The following is a 16952-nucleotide window of genomic DNA, read 5'->3' as shown; positions in this document are numbered from 1 at the left end:
CCAGTCTGCAGGCTTACTCAGAAGTTAATCTCACTAAATCCAGTACAGGAGGATATACTTCCTGGTATAGTTGCATATTCAAAGTCAAAAATCTTTCCTGAACAGCGGATTTCCTCTGTGCTAGGAAAGCACCATGGGTCACACTACCTTCTCTTATGTTAAAGGCAGAGCAGCACCACCAGTCCCAGTGAACAAGCCATCCTTTCCATCCATGAAGCTAATCACTTCATCCCCTCAGGGCTGTGAACAGTCAGGACCGCAAGCCCTGAATCATCAGAAGAATCTGGAGAATTTCACTGATTACGGTCAAATAGCTATGCAGTCAATATAACCATTTCTGATTAAATGCCAAGTCTATTGAGATTTCTGCATAGTTAGTCTCCTCAAGGCATCTCCATCCTATGCCCTGAGAATATTTTGCATAATTAAATGATGAGAGGTGAAAATGAGATCAGTAGCTAACTAACAGAAGATCCTTACTCTTATTTTGACTCCTTTGTTAAAGAGGCTTCTTATTCAAAAAAATAAAAATAAAAATGAGGTGGCTTCTCAGCCATGGAACTACATGTATACACACACGTATGTCATTAGTGCCATACCACCCTCATGCCAGAACATAGAAAAACTATTAAATAGCTGCTCTGAAAAGGTCCTTCTAGAGTTCTTATTAAGAAAGATTAAACTACTTAATATCTAATATCAGACAACCCATATTGCAATAGTCTTCTCCAGTTTAGCACTCCTCTTTACAGTAGGATTAGGGTCCTACTGTAAAACATAATCATTTGTGTGAAAAAAAATCAGATTAGCAGTTTTCTTTCCAGCAAACAAACACTTTCTTACAAAGAAGAATTGAATCATTTGTTGTCTATCAAAATCCTTTCCTTTCTGAAATGGCTTTCCAGAATGTTAATGATTAGAGTGTCTCAAGGCAAGCTTTTTTTCCTCCCAGCAGGAATACATTCACTTTGGGAAAACTTCTGTGCTCATTATAAGGAATTTGGCATTCATTACATTCTCACTAACCTACCATTTTAATCCTCTGATTGCAAATGTTTGTTTGCAGCTTTATCAGACTGGCTCCAGGTTTCCCTTTCACATGATCTTGGATGATGATAAGTTTCTTCTATTGCTAATAAACTTGGAGTGAAGAAAGAATTGCCTTCCAGAAAGAAAGAAAGACAGGAGCCTTGGGCTTGGGTGACTTAGTCTTTTGCTATGATATGAAAATAGCCTGCTAAATTAGATGCAACTTTTTCCTGCCCAGGGATATATGTGGCCAATCAACAGCAAACCAGAGGTTACACTTCTACTAATGAGTAGGTTGAGAACAAAACTAAATTTGGTTGCATTCATGCTTAAATTGAACTGGAGATATGAATACTGTACTCCCCATGAATTAATAATTTTCCTTTCTATCATATTAAACATATATAATTTCATAGTAGCTTTTGGAAGTCTTGAAGGTTGTACCCAAGGATTTTAAGCATACACATATGTAGCCCTGTACCACTAGCTCTACATTTCCAGTTAATTTTTTGGTGGCTACCCTGGGTTTCTGGCAAATGAATAAACCATTGGATGCCCAACTATGTCATGTAAGAAATGGTGGTGTTTAAGGACTGCCTTGCTGTGCTATTTTATAAAAATCTCCTTTCACAGCATGTTTAAATGCTTATGCTATGTCATATTTATGCCACATTTTCTGTCCTTGGAGTTCAATGTGATTACTTTGCAGTAAATTGTGTCAGGAAGTCTTCTAAACTCTTAGTCTTGGAGTTCAAATTCTAAATACTTTACACAAGTGATGATCTTTGGGAAATGTGTGATCTGATGGTGCAGCTCCAGGGCAAGGAATGATGACTTTTGCTTGCCCAGGCATTTTATGCATTCTTCACCTGTATTGTCTCAGTGTGGGAACAAGATCCTAGAAAAGATAAGCAATATCGTAGGTTACCTTCATGGTTTATAAAAGTGACTGAGTTGGTATTTATTTTTTGTAAAAAAAATTAAAACTCCATTTCCATTTCCATTTTTTTTAAAAAAAGGAGGAGGAAGAGGAGGAAAAAAGAGAGTTTTGGTGATAAGGAACTGCTTGCCAAATCCCAACACATTGTACTTTTCCCCACAAATTTTCAATATTTCTTTTTCAGATAAGATGTGGTGTATCTATCCTAGAGGTTTCTGTAGGAGGTGGCTTATCTAGACTCATTTCAGTTTTGCTTCAGTATGTTAATGAGTTGGAGTGTGTTTTGTCATATTGATGAATAATCTTCTCTATTCCAAGAGCTGAGCAGGAACAATAGGTAACTGGTGATTTGGCTAGATTCGCTTACTGCTTTCAATATGCTTGACCAAGGGACCTTTCTGGAGTACATAGCTAGAATGGCAATTTGAAGCACAGAATCATTGTCACCCACGGATTTCAGACAGTGGTTCTGAAATGTTTCTTCTGAGCCTTTTCAATGGTTTATGGACTCTAGGATTAAATTTTATATCCCATTCTATTTCACATAAACATGACATTGTTGGGAGAAGACAGTTTGGAATCTGGCTTCATCCATCTGCAGATGGCTCCTGGTTTCTTTTCTCTTTCCCATCTAATCCAGAAATGGATTTTAATCCTAAATCAGATATCTAATGTTGATAATTGGTTGAATAACATCAAACATAATCATATCATGGTGTGGTAGGATGGAGGGTTTGTTGTCACTGTGTGTTGGGAGGAGAGAGCACGGGGGGGAGGCTCAGCTAATTTCAATGTACACATGTTGTACTTTGACAATAAAGGTTTCTTATTATCAAATGCTCCATTCAGAGAAGATGTAAGTGTTCCTCCTAAGTTGAAAAGTGGTTTATTGCAGGGCCCCCCAATCCCCAGTCCGTGGACTGGTACTGGGCCGCGGCATGCCATCAATCAGTCCACACAAACAAGCAAAGTCCCGTCCGCGAGATGCAGGCAGCATACAAAACCATACCCCCTCCGGTCCTTGGAAAAACCTCTCTCCGTAGAACCGGTCCCTGGTGCCCAAAAGGTTGGGGACCTCTGGTTTAGAGAGTACGGATTCAGTTAATCTACCTAATGAACTAATTGATTAAAATGACTTGGGCTGCATTTTTTATGAGGACACGTATTTTCCACTATCCTAGATTTAGGTCTTAAACTAAAAAGGTTCAGATTTTGCTGGTAGTCTCTGGTGCATTTACTTGTGTACAGTATTCAATGCATCAAATCTTGGAAATATCAGATCTTTATAACATATACCTTGCTGATGTTCCTTTGGATTAGTTTAAAGTTGTCTTCAAGGGGCTTCATTTAAAATGTGTTTAGAAACTTCATGACCCCACCTGGCTATGGCCATGGTTCACCACAGTAGTAAACACTTTATTTTCTTTGATGTTCTCAGGCTAGTAGGCATATTTCCAGGTACAGTTAAAATGCTGGTCATGATCTGTACTGTAAAATTGTATACAGTTCTGAGACATCATCCTGGAATGTTTAATTTGTCTACATGAAATTGTCCACTCCGATTTTAAGACATTTGAAGAACCCCTTCCAAAAATACATTTGTTTGGAGAATCAGGAATTAGATAAATAAGAACAGGAAATATTGAGTATTATATCAATCAAGAGAAAAAAAGGAGAGGTGAGATTTGTTGCAGTCATATTGGGATAAATCTATAGCAACCTGACAAATCAAACATTGAGATACCCAGTCAAAAAAAGGGGGGGCTTTATCTTGCAAAATGCTCTGTCAGAAAAGTAAATTATCCCTAATTTTCATGTGAATAGGCCTTGCAGAATACTAATGCTGCACCTTCTTGCCCAGATCTTTGGGAATTAAATGTAAAATTCTGAGGATTTAAGGATATTTACGTTTAAGTAAATTTTTAAATGCAGAAGAGAGGATTTTTGATAATTACTTAATCATACTGAGAATCTATCTTGATTTTAATGTGCTGGAGAAAGTCCATGGGCACTGTTACAGATAGTCCTTCTGTCTGAATTTTTTGAAAGCCAGTTTAACTGTTGATTTATAAGCTTAGATCTCTGTCTTGTCCATCAGAATAGAATATAATAGTTCAAGTTAAGGATGGAACTTTTGTATAGTGATGAAAATTACTCACTTTTCCTGGCTGGGATCCTGTTTCTTAATCTGTTGCATGATGAAAATAAAATGAGAATTATAATACTAGCGCTTTATACTTTTAACTACTTTTAACTATTCCAAGATGGCCATCCCCAATGCAGTGTCTGGCAGGTTTACTAAATGTTATTTTCTATATAGTTTCAGGCAACATGGATAGGCTCATTAGGAACTAAAGTCCAACAGCCCTGCAAGGCACCAAATGAGGAAGCCTGTTGAAGTTCACAAATGCTGCTGCCCTCACCTTCCAATGTATGAAATCTGTCCCCAAAGAAACCCACTCAAAGTTTGTTCAACTAGCAGGACTGGCATTTCATTGGAAGGAGCAATTTAATCATCAAAGATAATTAGCCTTTCCCCCAAATGATCCCCTGATCTCTGGGGAGCGACCGAAGACCAGAAGAAGGGAAGGTGTTGTTTGTTTGTTTTTCAAAGGAGAGAGAAAGGACACCTCTCTTCCAGTCAAGGAGCTGCTTTAAAAAAAGTTCTCTATTGTTAGGCAAGTTCTGAGAATGGATAGCGAAGACCCCCCCCCCTCCACCTCCTTTGCCTTTTGAAGTGCAGCATCGTCAGGCAGCTCCTTCTGCTATCTTGTCATTGGGCAGCAAATGAATGGGGCGGGCGGGAGGGGGGCAGTTGGCTGTTTAGGCATCCACCTTATAAATAAGAAAGACTGAGGCAGCGGTAACTTCCCTTCTTCTTGCATCTGATGAAGTGGGCTGGCTGGCCTATGAGAGCTTTTTATTCCATAAATTAGGCTTTTAAGTAATTTAAAAGAGCCTTGGTGTTTTTTTCCACCCTCATTCTCTTGGATTGGGGCTTTTTGTGGGGTTTTTTTTTGTGTGTGTGGTTTTTTTTTTGTATAATAAAAGGAGGAGCAGAGTCTAGCTCTTTCTGTTATCTAGCAAATCCTTTGAGAAGGGTCTGAGGGGAAGACAATTTTGTAGGTCAGCTAGGGGGAATAGAGATTTACCATGAAAAGAGGGACCTCCTTCATCCTCACCAGTCTCGTGCTATACAGTGTGATTGCTGTTTTCAACACAACATCAGCCTGGTAGGCATTCAAGGCTCACTGCCACTTAGGGGTTCTTTTTGGTGTGGATGTGAATGTTTGGTTTCGAAGGACACTCTTTAAATACTGTTCAAAAAAAGATTTGCATAGCTTTTTTTCCCCTTCTTTCTACAGGTCAGTGAATAACTTTCTGATGACAGGACCCAAGGTACCTATTTACATTCCCCTCCCCCCCAAAAAAAAAGTATTTTAAAATTACATAATTGATGACAGTTCAGTCAATAACGTATTACTTATTTATGGTAAGTAACTTGTATTAATATTGTGACCCTTTGTGCAGAAATCAGAAAGACTGCATATAGATGACTGTTCAAGGGAGCTCGGGAGGGTTGAGAAACATTGAAAAATAACGTGTTGCATTTGTTTTGCCTGTGAAAGGCATATTTGAGGTACTCTACAAGCGTGTCTGCTGGTGCCCAAAGTGGAATTGAAGAATGTAAGCATCAGTTTATCTGGGAACGCTGGAACTGTCCAGAGAGTGCACTTCAACTCTCCACTCACCACAGACTTAGAAGTGGTAAGTGGATTTTAACACATCCCTGCCTTTTGATAGGTCCACTTGAGTTGTGTTTAGCAGCCTGAAATGAGAAAGTGTGCAAAGGTTACATGCAACTGAAAACAGAGCATAATCTGTAGGTAGGATTCAGTGTCTTGTGGTAGGGCTTCATCCTGGAATATGTGAAGGAATATATACCAGGAATATATTCTTGAAGAGATCAAAGTAAATTTCTCTTTTACTCTGCTGTTATTATTTACCATAGGTGGGACTGCCCTTTTTTCTAGGAGTGGCATAGAAAAATCTTTTAGACTTCTAATCCATACAAATCTAAGAGATAGATTGTCCAGGAAGAAAGTGATTGATCAAAGTCATCTACTGTGCTTTATAGTTTGAAGATCTGAATCAGGTTCAGTATGATATCCAGTCTACATTGCGTGTACACATTGAGCTGGTACCTGGAGAACATTTTTTTTTCTAGCCAAGGTTGAGGTCTGGTTTTTTTAATCCCAGAAATCAGCTGCTGTGTTCATCCCTATTAGGACAATGGTTTTATTAGGTCAGATCAGATCAGATCAAAAACAGTGTGCAGGTTTTGAGTCTCTTATTTTTGCCAAAGGTCAGAGAGGTGAGCTAATGTGCATGGATTCTTTTGTTTTTGTTGTTGTTATGGTCAGGACTAAGTCAAGGAGTAGCAATTCATTTTAAAAAGCAACTATTTGTTGTTATGTTTTTGTTTTGTTTTTTAAAAAAGTGTCATTCAGAATTCAAAATGAAAGGTGAACAATGATTTCTAGGATGGTCATAAATAAATATGGAACTCAGAACATAATCCTCCTATGCACCTTTTATGAGAAGCTACTCCTACTGAATTCAGTATGGAGGGCTTCTAAATCTGTGGATGGAAGAATACTTTATAAAGTAATAAAATTAAATTTGCCATTGAATGTCCTCCTTCCCCAAAATTCTTTTAAATAAAGGGATGCCAATATTTGGCACTAAGGAAAGAGAGTACAGTTCTCTCAGCCATATATTTAGGCACTGGAATATTTATGTATTAATGTATATGTTTTAAATTAACTTTTGATACAAAATGAAAACTAACCTGTTGATTATCACTAAACATCATATATCAGTACACCTAATTTATAAACAGACTGAGAGAACAGGGGAAATGTAGATTGATTAACCAATCAATCCTCACTGCTTTATGAACAGACATCATACAAATGAAAAAACACTTTCATTCAGGGGTGCATTTTGGTATCAAATGAGGATGCTTTCACTAAGAATGCTGCTTGATTTGTCTGTGACCTGATGAAATACATAGAAAAATTGAAAACCTTGAAGCTGAACTAAAAGCAATGACTAGAAAACAAAACATTTATAGTAGAAATGATTATATCCACAAATTTAGTATTTCTCTCCCTCCAATTTCTTATCATGCTGTACAAATTTGTAAAAAGAGCTTTTTAAAAAAATTCTATTGTAATTCCTATGTGTCCTTTGATACATTTCCTAATCCAGAATCCTAATGAGATTTGGGCATGGGAAGGGATATAAATTGTTTAACTAAACTTCTTTCCAAAGATTGGGAATGAATTAGTATATATAAATTCATTGCTGGTAAACTTGAGATGATAAGAAGATTTTTTTTTGCTTTTATTTTGGCCAGGAGAAGGGAAGATCAGACTATAAGGAGGCGAGAGTTTATGTTTCATACTGACCATTCTTCCTTCCTTCTAGCTACAAGGGAAACTTCATTTGTTCATGCCATCAGCTCAGCTGGAGTAATGTATTCCCTAACCAGGAACTGTAGCATGGGAGACTTTGAGAATTGTGGCTGTGATAATTCAAGAAATGGACGTGTAGGTGAGTCTGGGTGTTTCTGAAAAAGATATGCCAAAGAAAGACAGGTGTTCTGCTCAGTTAAGTCGGTTTTCACACTTTTGAAGAGCAGAACTGCAGGCCTCCATATTTTGTACTCTTTATTTCTGCAAGTTAGACTAAGGTATCAATTAACCTCACAAATTGTACAGATTCTGAACCACCCCAAGCAACCCAACTGGACGTTTTATTTCCCAACCATCACCACCATCACCACATGTATACCCCCTCTACTAATCCAAAAAAAATGTGCTAATTCTGTTTAGATATTTGGTGAATTTCCTAAAAATCCGCCTCTGTTTTATGACTCAACTCCCAGGGATTTGGAAATCATACATTTTTTTTTCTCCCCCAGGTGGAAGCGGATGGGTTTGGGGAGGATGTAGTGACAATGTGGAATTTGGTGAAAAAATTTCCAAACACTTTGTGGATGCTTTGGAGACAGCACATGATGCCAGAGCTTTATTGAATTTGCATAATAATGGGGCAGGGAGACTGGTAAGTTTTACTTTGAAAAATATTTCTTTTGGAATTGGGGTATGTGTTGCAGAACTGTGCCTTCAAGCTGTGTTTTCCTAATTTGACTGTCCCCATGATTTCACGAACTTGAGTATATTAGTAAGTGCTCAACCTGAATAACTATAGAGTTACCTTATCTGGCCCTGCAGTGAACTACATGATTCAATGAACTTTTTCTTTTGGAAACAGAAAATTTAGTCAGTAGGACAATAGTTCAGAGATTACCTTAAAACAAATGACAACAATGTCTGATTTTTAAAAATGTATTATTAAGTCCAATTTGATGTAATAAATACAAACTTTGCTCTCAGTTACTGTAGGTATAGGGAAAATGTGGAAACCTGTTCTCTATAGTGATTGATTGATTGAAATTGATCTTCAAGTTCCATTAGAGTGAGAGATTTGGACAAGTCCCAACATGTCTGCTGCTGACTCTTTTTCCTAAAAAGAATTTGGAAGATTGCTTGTTAGGCATAGTGATAACCCACCCACAATGTGTGAAGTAAGCCCTAATGGCCTGATTTGCAAAGAATCCTTATCCATAACAGCTTGTATTCAGACATCCAGCTAAGTAAAAGCAAACCAATGTTTGGTGAACATGAGTCTCATTTTCTCCAATCTGCTGTCCTCCATACGTGATATCCATGCTACTTAGGGATAACAGTAACTAGAATCTAACTTGTGCAGAGGATAGTAGGCTGAAGGAGACTTTTAAGATATGGATAGTAACTATAATCTAAACATACTAGGCCAATATATTTGCCAGTTAGGGATTTAAGTCAGCCTAAAATTATAATATACTGGTGTAGGCTTTTGCTTTCCATTGCCCAACTAGAAATTCTACATATTTATAGAGAAGTAAGTCTAACTAAACATAGAAGAATTTATTTTAATAACATATGTTGCTTGTTTCCATTAATAACATGCTCACCTAGCATGGGAATTTAGCTGTGGGGAGATTCACGATAGGAGGGAGGATGTTATGGGGAAATTAAATGATGGCTTGATGCTTGTGCCAGTGCAGGGCTGTATTTAGAATAACAGCAGGTCGGTCCAGTTTACTTCTTTACTTAATCATGAATGCCTCTCTTTTTCCAGATCACTCATATTATCACTCTTAGGAAGTTGGCAGAAATCATGTATGCTAGGAAGTATTCAGATCTGTAGGAAACAGGGCTGTCCTGGGATCCAGATATGTACAAAACAGGGCTGTCCTAGGATCCAAACTGGACCTTTGTTTAGCAGTCCCTGCAAAGGGCTGTCTAAAAGTGTTCCAGAGCTACTATTGAAAGGAAAGGCATACATATACATCTACCTGGGCATTAAGATTAGTCTTTAAGAGTTGTTCTCCTCCAGCCCCCAACCCCCTTGTGCTGCTAAGAACTGGCAGACAGAGATGGGACCTTCCTGATGATTTATTTTTTATTTTATTTTTATTTTAATTCCATTTATATCCCGCCCTTCTCCGAAGACTCAGGGTGGCTTACAAGCTTAGCAGTATGATGGCTTTGCTCTGATAGAATTTCTTTTTTTAGGACACACTCTTATATTGTTCATAATTGCTTTGACTATAATGCAGGTTCTGATGTTTAGCATGTTTTTGAAAGTATGATTTTGTGATTACTTCTACTGATTTTGTACGGTTTTGATGCTAAATGAATAGTAAATTATAACAAATGTACATTCTCCCAAACTCTCTGGAAGAAAGTTGGGGGAAAAACATTCTTCCAGATTTGCTTTTTTTAAGCAACCTAAACCAATTAGCACTGAACAGGAAGTAATACACATTTTGAAAAATGATTCAGAGGATGTTGTGCAGACCTGAACTTAACCCTGCTGCACAACACTTTAAATTCACTTTAAAATAACTTTTGCTCAGACTTTGATATGTATATGGAAGAAAGGAATACCTGCCTTAACGATCATTTTTATGGATTCCTTAAAGTAGCAGTGTTCCCTTCTCCTCTGGTTTACAGAGAACCCAAGCACTTTAACAAACAGCTGATAGAGGATGTGCTTGTTCAAGGCCTGAAGCACTTCTCCTGAATCAATTTGACAGATGCCCAGCCCTCCTTAGCTGGACACAGAGGTGGACCCCATATGTTCAGATGTAATAAGATCCAACTAGGTCATGGGCATATAAAGTCCTACCTGGGGTGACAAAAAGCTTGTCTCCTTTTCGATTTCTAGAATGGGAAGAACTAAAAAAAATGGCACTTTTATGTAATTTTTAGAATCGGGGGTAGGGGCACAAAGTAGAGAAACAAGAGGTTGTTGTGCTTAAGGCAGCAATTCCCCCACCCCGCAAAGCTGCTGAACCCCTCTCTCAAAATGACATTTTCCCCAAGCACTTTTGGAGTGCAGATTGTGGTATCCCATATAGAACTCTCAGCCTATTGGAAATTGCAGGTCACAAACCAAATCTGTTTCTAGACCAGGAAGAGATTATTGATGCCTTCCACTAAATTAAAGTGGCCAACAGCCATGAAGATTTGCAGTTTGGAAAGTTGTACGCCAAAATATTTGGAAGACATCAATTAGTAGGGGTTTGTGCTCAATAGTAAATATTTAAAACTTTTGATTTTTAATTAGAAGATTAGAGTTTTAAATTAAGTCAATCTTTTCTAATCTGGTGTCCTTCAGATATATTAGGATGAAACTCCCAATTGTTATGTCTTCCACATGTTTGACTATGCAAACTCTCAAAATAGCCTGCTTAGAGATGGATGAATTAAGTTTCTCTTCTCACCATTTTCTTGTGATATTTAACAGAATTGTTCAGTGCTCTTATTTCCTAATATTCCTAAATGTTGTTCCATCTCTCATGCAAGGCTGTAAAAGCAACTATGAAGCGGGCCTGCAAGTGCCATGGAGTATCAGGGAGCTGCAGCATCCAAACTTGCTGGCTCCAACTAGCAGACTTCCGAGATGTTGGAAATTATCTAAAGAACAAATATAACCAGGCTCAGAAGCTGGAATTGGACAAGAGAAGAATAAGAGCTGGTAACCGTGCAGAGAGTCGTGGAATATTATCTGAGCCCTTCAATACCGTGCATGCTGCTGATCTTCTGTTTTTGGAAGACTCCCCAGATTATTGCATCAAAAACACCAGTTTAGGCCTCTATGGTACTGAAGGACGAGAGTGTCTTCAAAGTGGCAAGAATCTGACGCAGTGGGAGAGACGGAGTTGCAAGAGGCTCTGCCTGGAATGTGGCCTCAAAATAGAGGAGAAACGGATTGAAATTGTCACGAGCTGCAATTGCAAGTTTCATTGGTGTTGCACAGTGAAATGTGAACAGTGCAAACAAATGGTAACTAAATATTATTGTTCCACTCGAGTGGGCTCTCTTTCCAATAACTCTCGGCAGCAGAACAGGGGTCATAGGAGATAAATTCATCATCCTCTAACCTCTCCCCAAAAGCAAACTTCTTGTTCACGAGAAGTATTCAGAAAAGAGATCTTCGGATCATAATTGTTGGACTTTTAGTTTTTCATTGCACAAAGGTTCAATGTTCACATTACACTGAACTAAATTAGTATTAAGTCTGAGCATTACCACTGCACAAGCTCATGACCTTTTATATGCCTACTTCTGTTCTAGAAATTTGGTTCCCCTAGTCTACATGCTAGACAAATGTTTTCACCAACAAGGTAACCTTACATTATAAGGATCAACTCAGGTTTGGGATATGTAGATGTTTCACTTACAATGCAGTGCAATATGGCCTGTAAACCTAGACTGTAGCCATTGGTGGCTGTAAAGTTTCTTTCAAAAATTTCACATCTGTAAGCAACTTACACCTTGTAGTAACTCTCCTTTCACATTGTCTTTTTTTGGCAGGATTGGAATGCAAAAAGTCTGAAGCTCAGATTCAGTGTTGTTTAACTGCATGTATAAGGCCTATTTTCCTTTTTTCCCCAGTTTTCTCAATCTTGGATTTGCCTTTGATCTTATTTATAATTACTAATGTGATATTTTACCATCTTAGGGCACACATCTACATCATTTTTGCTAGGATTCTAATGCCCAAGGTAATAAGACATTGATGATGCATAGGATCCAATCTGATAACTATTATGTTACATGTTTTTAATTTGCAAAATATATAGTTATCCAAAATATGAAAAGCAGAGGCTATCCTGCATTTTATTTCTTTGAACAAAATGTGTCATAAGAATCCAACATTGTGATCAGAAAATATTGGTTGCTTAAAATATTGGTTGAAATTCACAGAAATGTTGGAAGCCAGTGATTGAATGATTTTCTGTAGTGCTAGAGAATAGTTCTTTCTAGTATTGAACTTCCATAGGTTGTAAATATAATATATATATAAATTTATATATTAATGTGAAACATATGCACTTTTTATTCAAAGAGCTTAAATGCACAGGTCTAATTTTCAGAGGTGGCTCAAGAGATGAAGCTATGGACTTTATTGGAAATTCAACTTTCAAGGAAAGAAATTCAGGTCTTTTTTTATGGCCGATTAATTTGTACCCCTTTCAAGTTACTATTGTAAAACAAGCTAAGTTAAAACTGATTTTTAACAATATTTTACAATAAACATTTTTGAAGAAATGTTATGTTTCCTTTAAAATACCCTGTATTCTCTATTTGTCTGGGTTAAGAGAAGCTACTTTTTCAGGAAAGAAGATAAAAGGAAGTTAAGGATTTGATCAAGAAGCCACAAAATAAGATAGAAACTGGCTTAGGTCTCTTTTTTCTGGGGATATAAAACTTGGAAGAATTGGCGACAAACAAGGGCTTGACAAAGTAAATTTCCCTTGTCTCGTTAATTTGTCTATTGTCTAATGTTCTTCAAACAATGCAAGCTGAGATTGTGTTTGATGTGGTAAAGATGAGGGCTTGTTGCAAATTCTTTATTCTAAAGAACAAGATTAACCCTTTGAACTAGAGAGTTTGAGTGAAAACTTGGAGGCAGTTGTGAATGTGTCTGTGGGTTCCCTACTGTTTGCTCCTATAAATAACCTGATGACTTGTATGCCTGAGAGGGCAAATGGAGAAACCCTCTACATCTGGAAACAGGACAACAAGTCCTGGCTGTTTGCTTAAATGTATACTGAAGATGTCATCCAGGTTTATTATTTTGCTTCCTCTATAGGTCAACTATGCCAACAAAGATTTGGCTTATTTTTCTCCCAGGCAATGCTGTTATACCATTCTGTCCACCACTTTCAATATTTATAAATAGTTTGTGCTCATCAACTGCCCTAATTAGGAATTTTTCACCTATTTCCTTATCCCCTTGAACATAGTTTTGATTGGTCTTAATAAAATTATTGATTTTGGCTTTTACACACACACACACACACAACAACAACAACAACAACTTGCGACCCCTTGGGTGATTTTTTTTCAGAAATATTTCCTTAGCAGATTCCTTCAACAACAGCAGAGTTTGTAATATACTTGACAAGTTCTTAAAAATTCAGGGAGATGTTCTGTGAGGTATCTTCCTTAAAAGTGGCCCATCCTGAATTGTATGGCATAGTCAAACATCAGGAGTTGACCACAGGAAATATTTTATGACATTTGTACTCTGTCATAAAATGCTTAATGATCCTTTTAATATTGTTAAATATTTGTAAAATTTGCCAAATTTCAGTTCCACAGGTGTCATGGGTCCTGGACTTTGGAGACATTCTGTAAGTTAGCCCATTTGAGGTACTTTGTTTCAAAAAGTGTTGCCCTATGATAGTCCTTCCACCGAGTTAAAGATTATAGACATGAGAGTTTTAGGTGTGCATATGGGTGTTTGTGTGTGTGTACAATATAGTCTAACTCAACTATCTTTGTTGCTTTTTTTCTTTGCCAAAATCAGAATGATTAGTTTTCATGCTCTGCTTTTCTATAAAGGCACTCAGATTCCTCTTACATATTTTAAGATATGTTTGAAGGGAAATCACAGTATCCTGGTACAATCTCTTATTAGCATCATGTACCCTACTTGTAAAATATGACCCAGCAAAATAATTGTCTAATACTGTACTAACTTAACTTGAGTCATTTTTGCCTCCTGTGGAATTTCTTAACTCCTCTTGCCACCTACAACCCACTCACACTATTCTTAGTTTGCCTTTTCTGAAAACTTTCACGGCTGGGATGATTCTACTCCTCAGTCATATCTGAGCGGGGAAAAAAGAGTTGCTTTGATTTTTCTCTAGACAATAATAGAATCATTATATGGAATATATAATATATATTGTAATATATAGAGAGTAATTCTTTGCTGCCCAGCAAAAGCTTTGTTTTACAGTTAAGTTTTAGTTTAGACACACTGTTCTTCCAGTGTATCATCCTTCTTTCCAAATGGGCCAAGAGTTTCCTAAGGATAGCAGCTTCCAGTGCTTTAACAATAGGAGGCTAGCAAAAGGTCTGCTATCACAAACTGCAGATCTCCTTACAATTAATGGCTTACTTGTCTTCTCTCTGACATTCACTCCTTTTCGCTTTGCCTCTCCAGATTATAGACCTGAGCCAACAGAAAAATATCTGCAGTCACTGTCAAGTTAAGTCATAATACAAACAATCTTTACAGAGAAAAAAAAGAGAATGACCATCCTATTTACTATTAATATTGAAGCAATGAAAGTAAGGAAGGGACACGGTGGTTCAGTGGGTTAGGAAACTGAGCTTGTTGATCAGAAGGTCGGCAGTTTGCGAGTGCTGCGTAACAGAAGTGAGTGCCTGTTACTCATCCCAGCTTCTGCCAACCTAGCAGTTCTAAAGCACGTAAAAATGCAAGTAGAAAAATAGGGACCACTACGGTGGGAAGGTAACAGCGTTCTGTGCGCCTTTGGCATCTAGTCATGCTGGCCACATGACCACGGAGACGTCCTCGGACAAGCGCTGGCTCTTCGGCTTTGAAACGGAGATGAGCACCAGCCGCTAGAGTCGGAAACGACTAGCACGCATGTGCGGGGGAACCTTTACCTTTACCTTTTAATGAAAATAAGCATCATTTATCTTCTACTCTGCCATGTTTAGTGTAATCTTTTTTCAGTCTGATGACTTGATACTTTGGACTAGAACTCCCATTTCATAAAACAGGATGGCTGAAAAAAGGCTGAGCTAGTGTAATGCATCACTTTTTATACTGTTTCCAATAAAGAGATTAAAAATAGAGAATAAAGTATTTTTATAGTCTTCATTCATAGATGTGTTGCATACTGTATAGGTTTATATATGAACAGTCTAGTTTTAACTCAGTTTACCTAACTTTAGAAGGAAAGAAGAGCAAGAAGACTCACAGAGTAGTCTTCCAGTTGAAACTGGTTACTGAAATATGGAAAGAGAAATAACTACTTCAGATCATTCCATAATTGATGGAAAATAGATATTCCTTCATCTATGTACTGACGATCTGTTTTGCAATCTCATGTGCATGTACAGGTATTCCTTGACTTACAACAGTTCATTTAGTGACTGTTCAATGTTACAACGGCACTGAAAAAAGCAACCATTTTTCACACTTACAACCTTTGCAGCATCGTCATGATCATGTGCTCAAAATTCAGATGCTTGGCAACTGGTTCATGCTTATGACGGTCGCAGTGACCCGGGGTCATGTGATCAACTTTTGCAACCTTTTGACAAGCAAAGTCAACAGGGAAGCCAAATTCACTTAACAACCAGGTTACTAACTTATCAACTGCAGCGATCCACTCAAACAACTGCAGCAAGAAATGTTGTAAAAAGGGGCAAAACTCACTTAACGAAGTCTCACTTAACAACAGAAGTTTGGGGCTCAATTGTGATTGTAAGTCAAGGACTACCAGTCATGTCCATTTCCTGTGTCCTGTTAGCGTCTATGCCACTAGTTTCTAGCTTTAATAATACACAGGATCATCTCTATAGGAAAACCTGTGACTAAAAAAAGTCACAGCAGCACAGGATCACTTATTTTCAAGGGTTATATTATGATCACCCTCTCCCCAGTCATTGGGTGAATATCTCAAGTTTCTTTCTGGAAACACCCATATGCATCCAATATATTTTTTTTCCTTGAATTAATCTTTACTCTAAAGCTATAATGTTACTTTTGGATATCAACATATTTTTGCACTACAGTAAATGCCTTGGACATTCTTGCTCTGGATTCTGTAACTCTTCTTGCATTTCAAAACTAAATTAACATAAATCACCAGCTAATTACAAACCAAATCAAAGGATTACTATTTTTAGACAACCTGTTAAATTCTTTATATTTAAAAGGGGAGGGGTTTCTAAAAGTTAAAGCTACTGTATAGGGCCACACATCTATCCATCAAACATGAGCTAGGTGGAGGCTTTGTCACACTGTTATATATTTTTATTTCCTCGGAGGACAAGAATACATTTGATTTTATTAATTTATCATATGCACACACATACACACAAACACACAGAGATAGGTAATTCTTGACTTACAACAGTTCATTTAGTGACCGTTCAAAGTTATAACGGCACTCAAAAAGTGGACTTATGACCATTTTTCACACTTACAACCATTGCAGCATTCCCTTGGTCATGTGATCAAAATTTGGAAGCTTGGCAACTGATTCATATTTATGACGGTTGCAGTGTCCCAGGGTCATTTTTTTGCGAACTTCTGAGAAAATCAGTGAGAAAGCCAGATTCTCTTAACAACCAGGTTACTACCTGAACAACTACAATGATTCACTTAACAACAAGAAAAGTCATAAAATTTGGCAAAACTCACTTAACAAACTCACTTAGCAACAGAAATTTGGGGCTCAATTGTGGTTGTAAGTCCACAACTACCTGTATACCTTGCTATTTTCAAATTTGGATTCCCCGCTGGTAAT

General features: G+C 37.5%; 1 protein-coding gene across 1 annotated transcript; it reads left to right on the top strand.

Annotated features, from left to right (window-relative positions):
- Positions 1-5122: 5122 nt before the first annotated feature.
- On the top strand, positions 5123-11514 carry WNT8A (Wnt family member 8A; the record flags this gene model as incomplete). The annotated part of the gene is made up of 6 exons (XM_083353370.1): positions 5123-5202; positions 5335-5368; positions 5599-5737; positions 7463-7588; positions 7959-8101; positions 10954-11514. The coding sequence occupies 6 exons, from the start codon at positions 5123-5125 to the stop codon at positions 11512-11514; spliced, it is 1083 nt and encodes a 360-aa protein (XP_083209496.1).
- Between the last annotated feature and the right edge of the window lie 5438 nt (positions 11515-16952).

This window comes from Vipera ursinii (genome assembly GCF_947247035.1).
Source record: "Vipera ursinii genome assembly, chromosome: 2".
Taxonomy (NCBI): domain Eukaryota; kingdom Metazoa; phylum Chordata; class Lepidosauria; order Squamata; family Viperidae; genus Vipera; species Vipera ursinii.
This window is presented reverse-complemented; position numbering and strand designations above follow the sequence as displayed.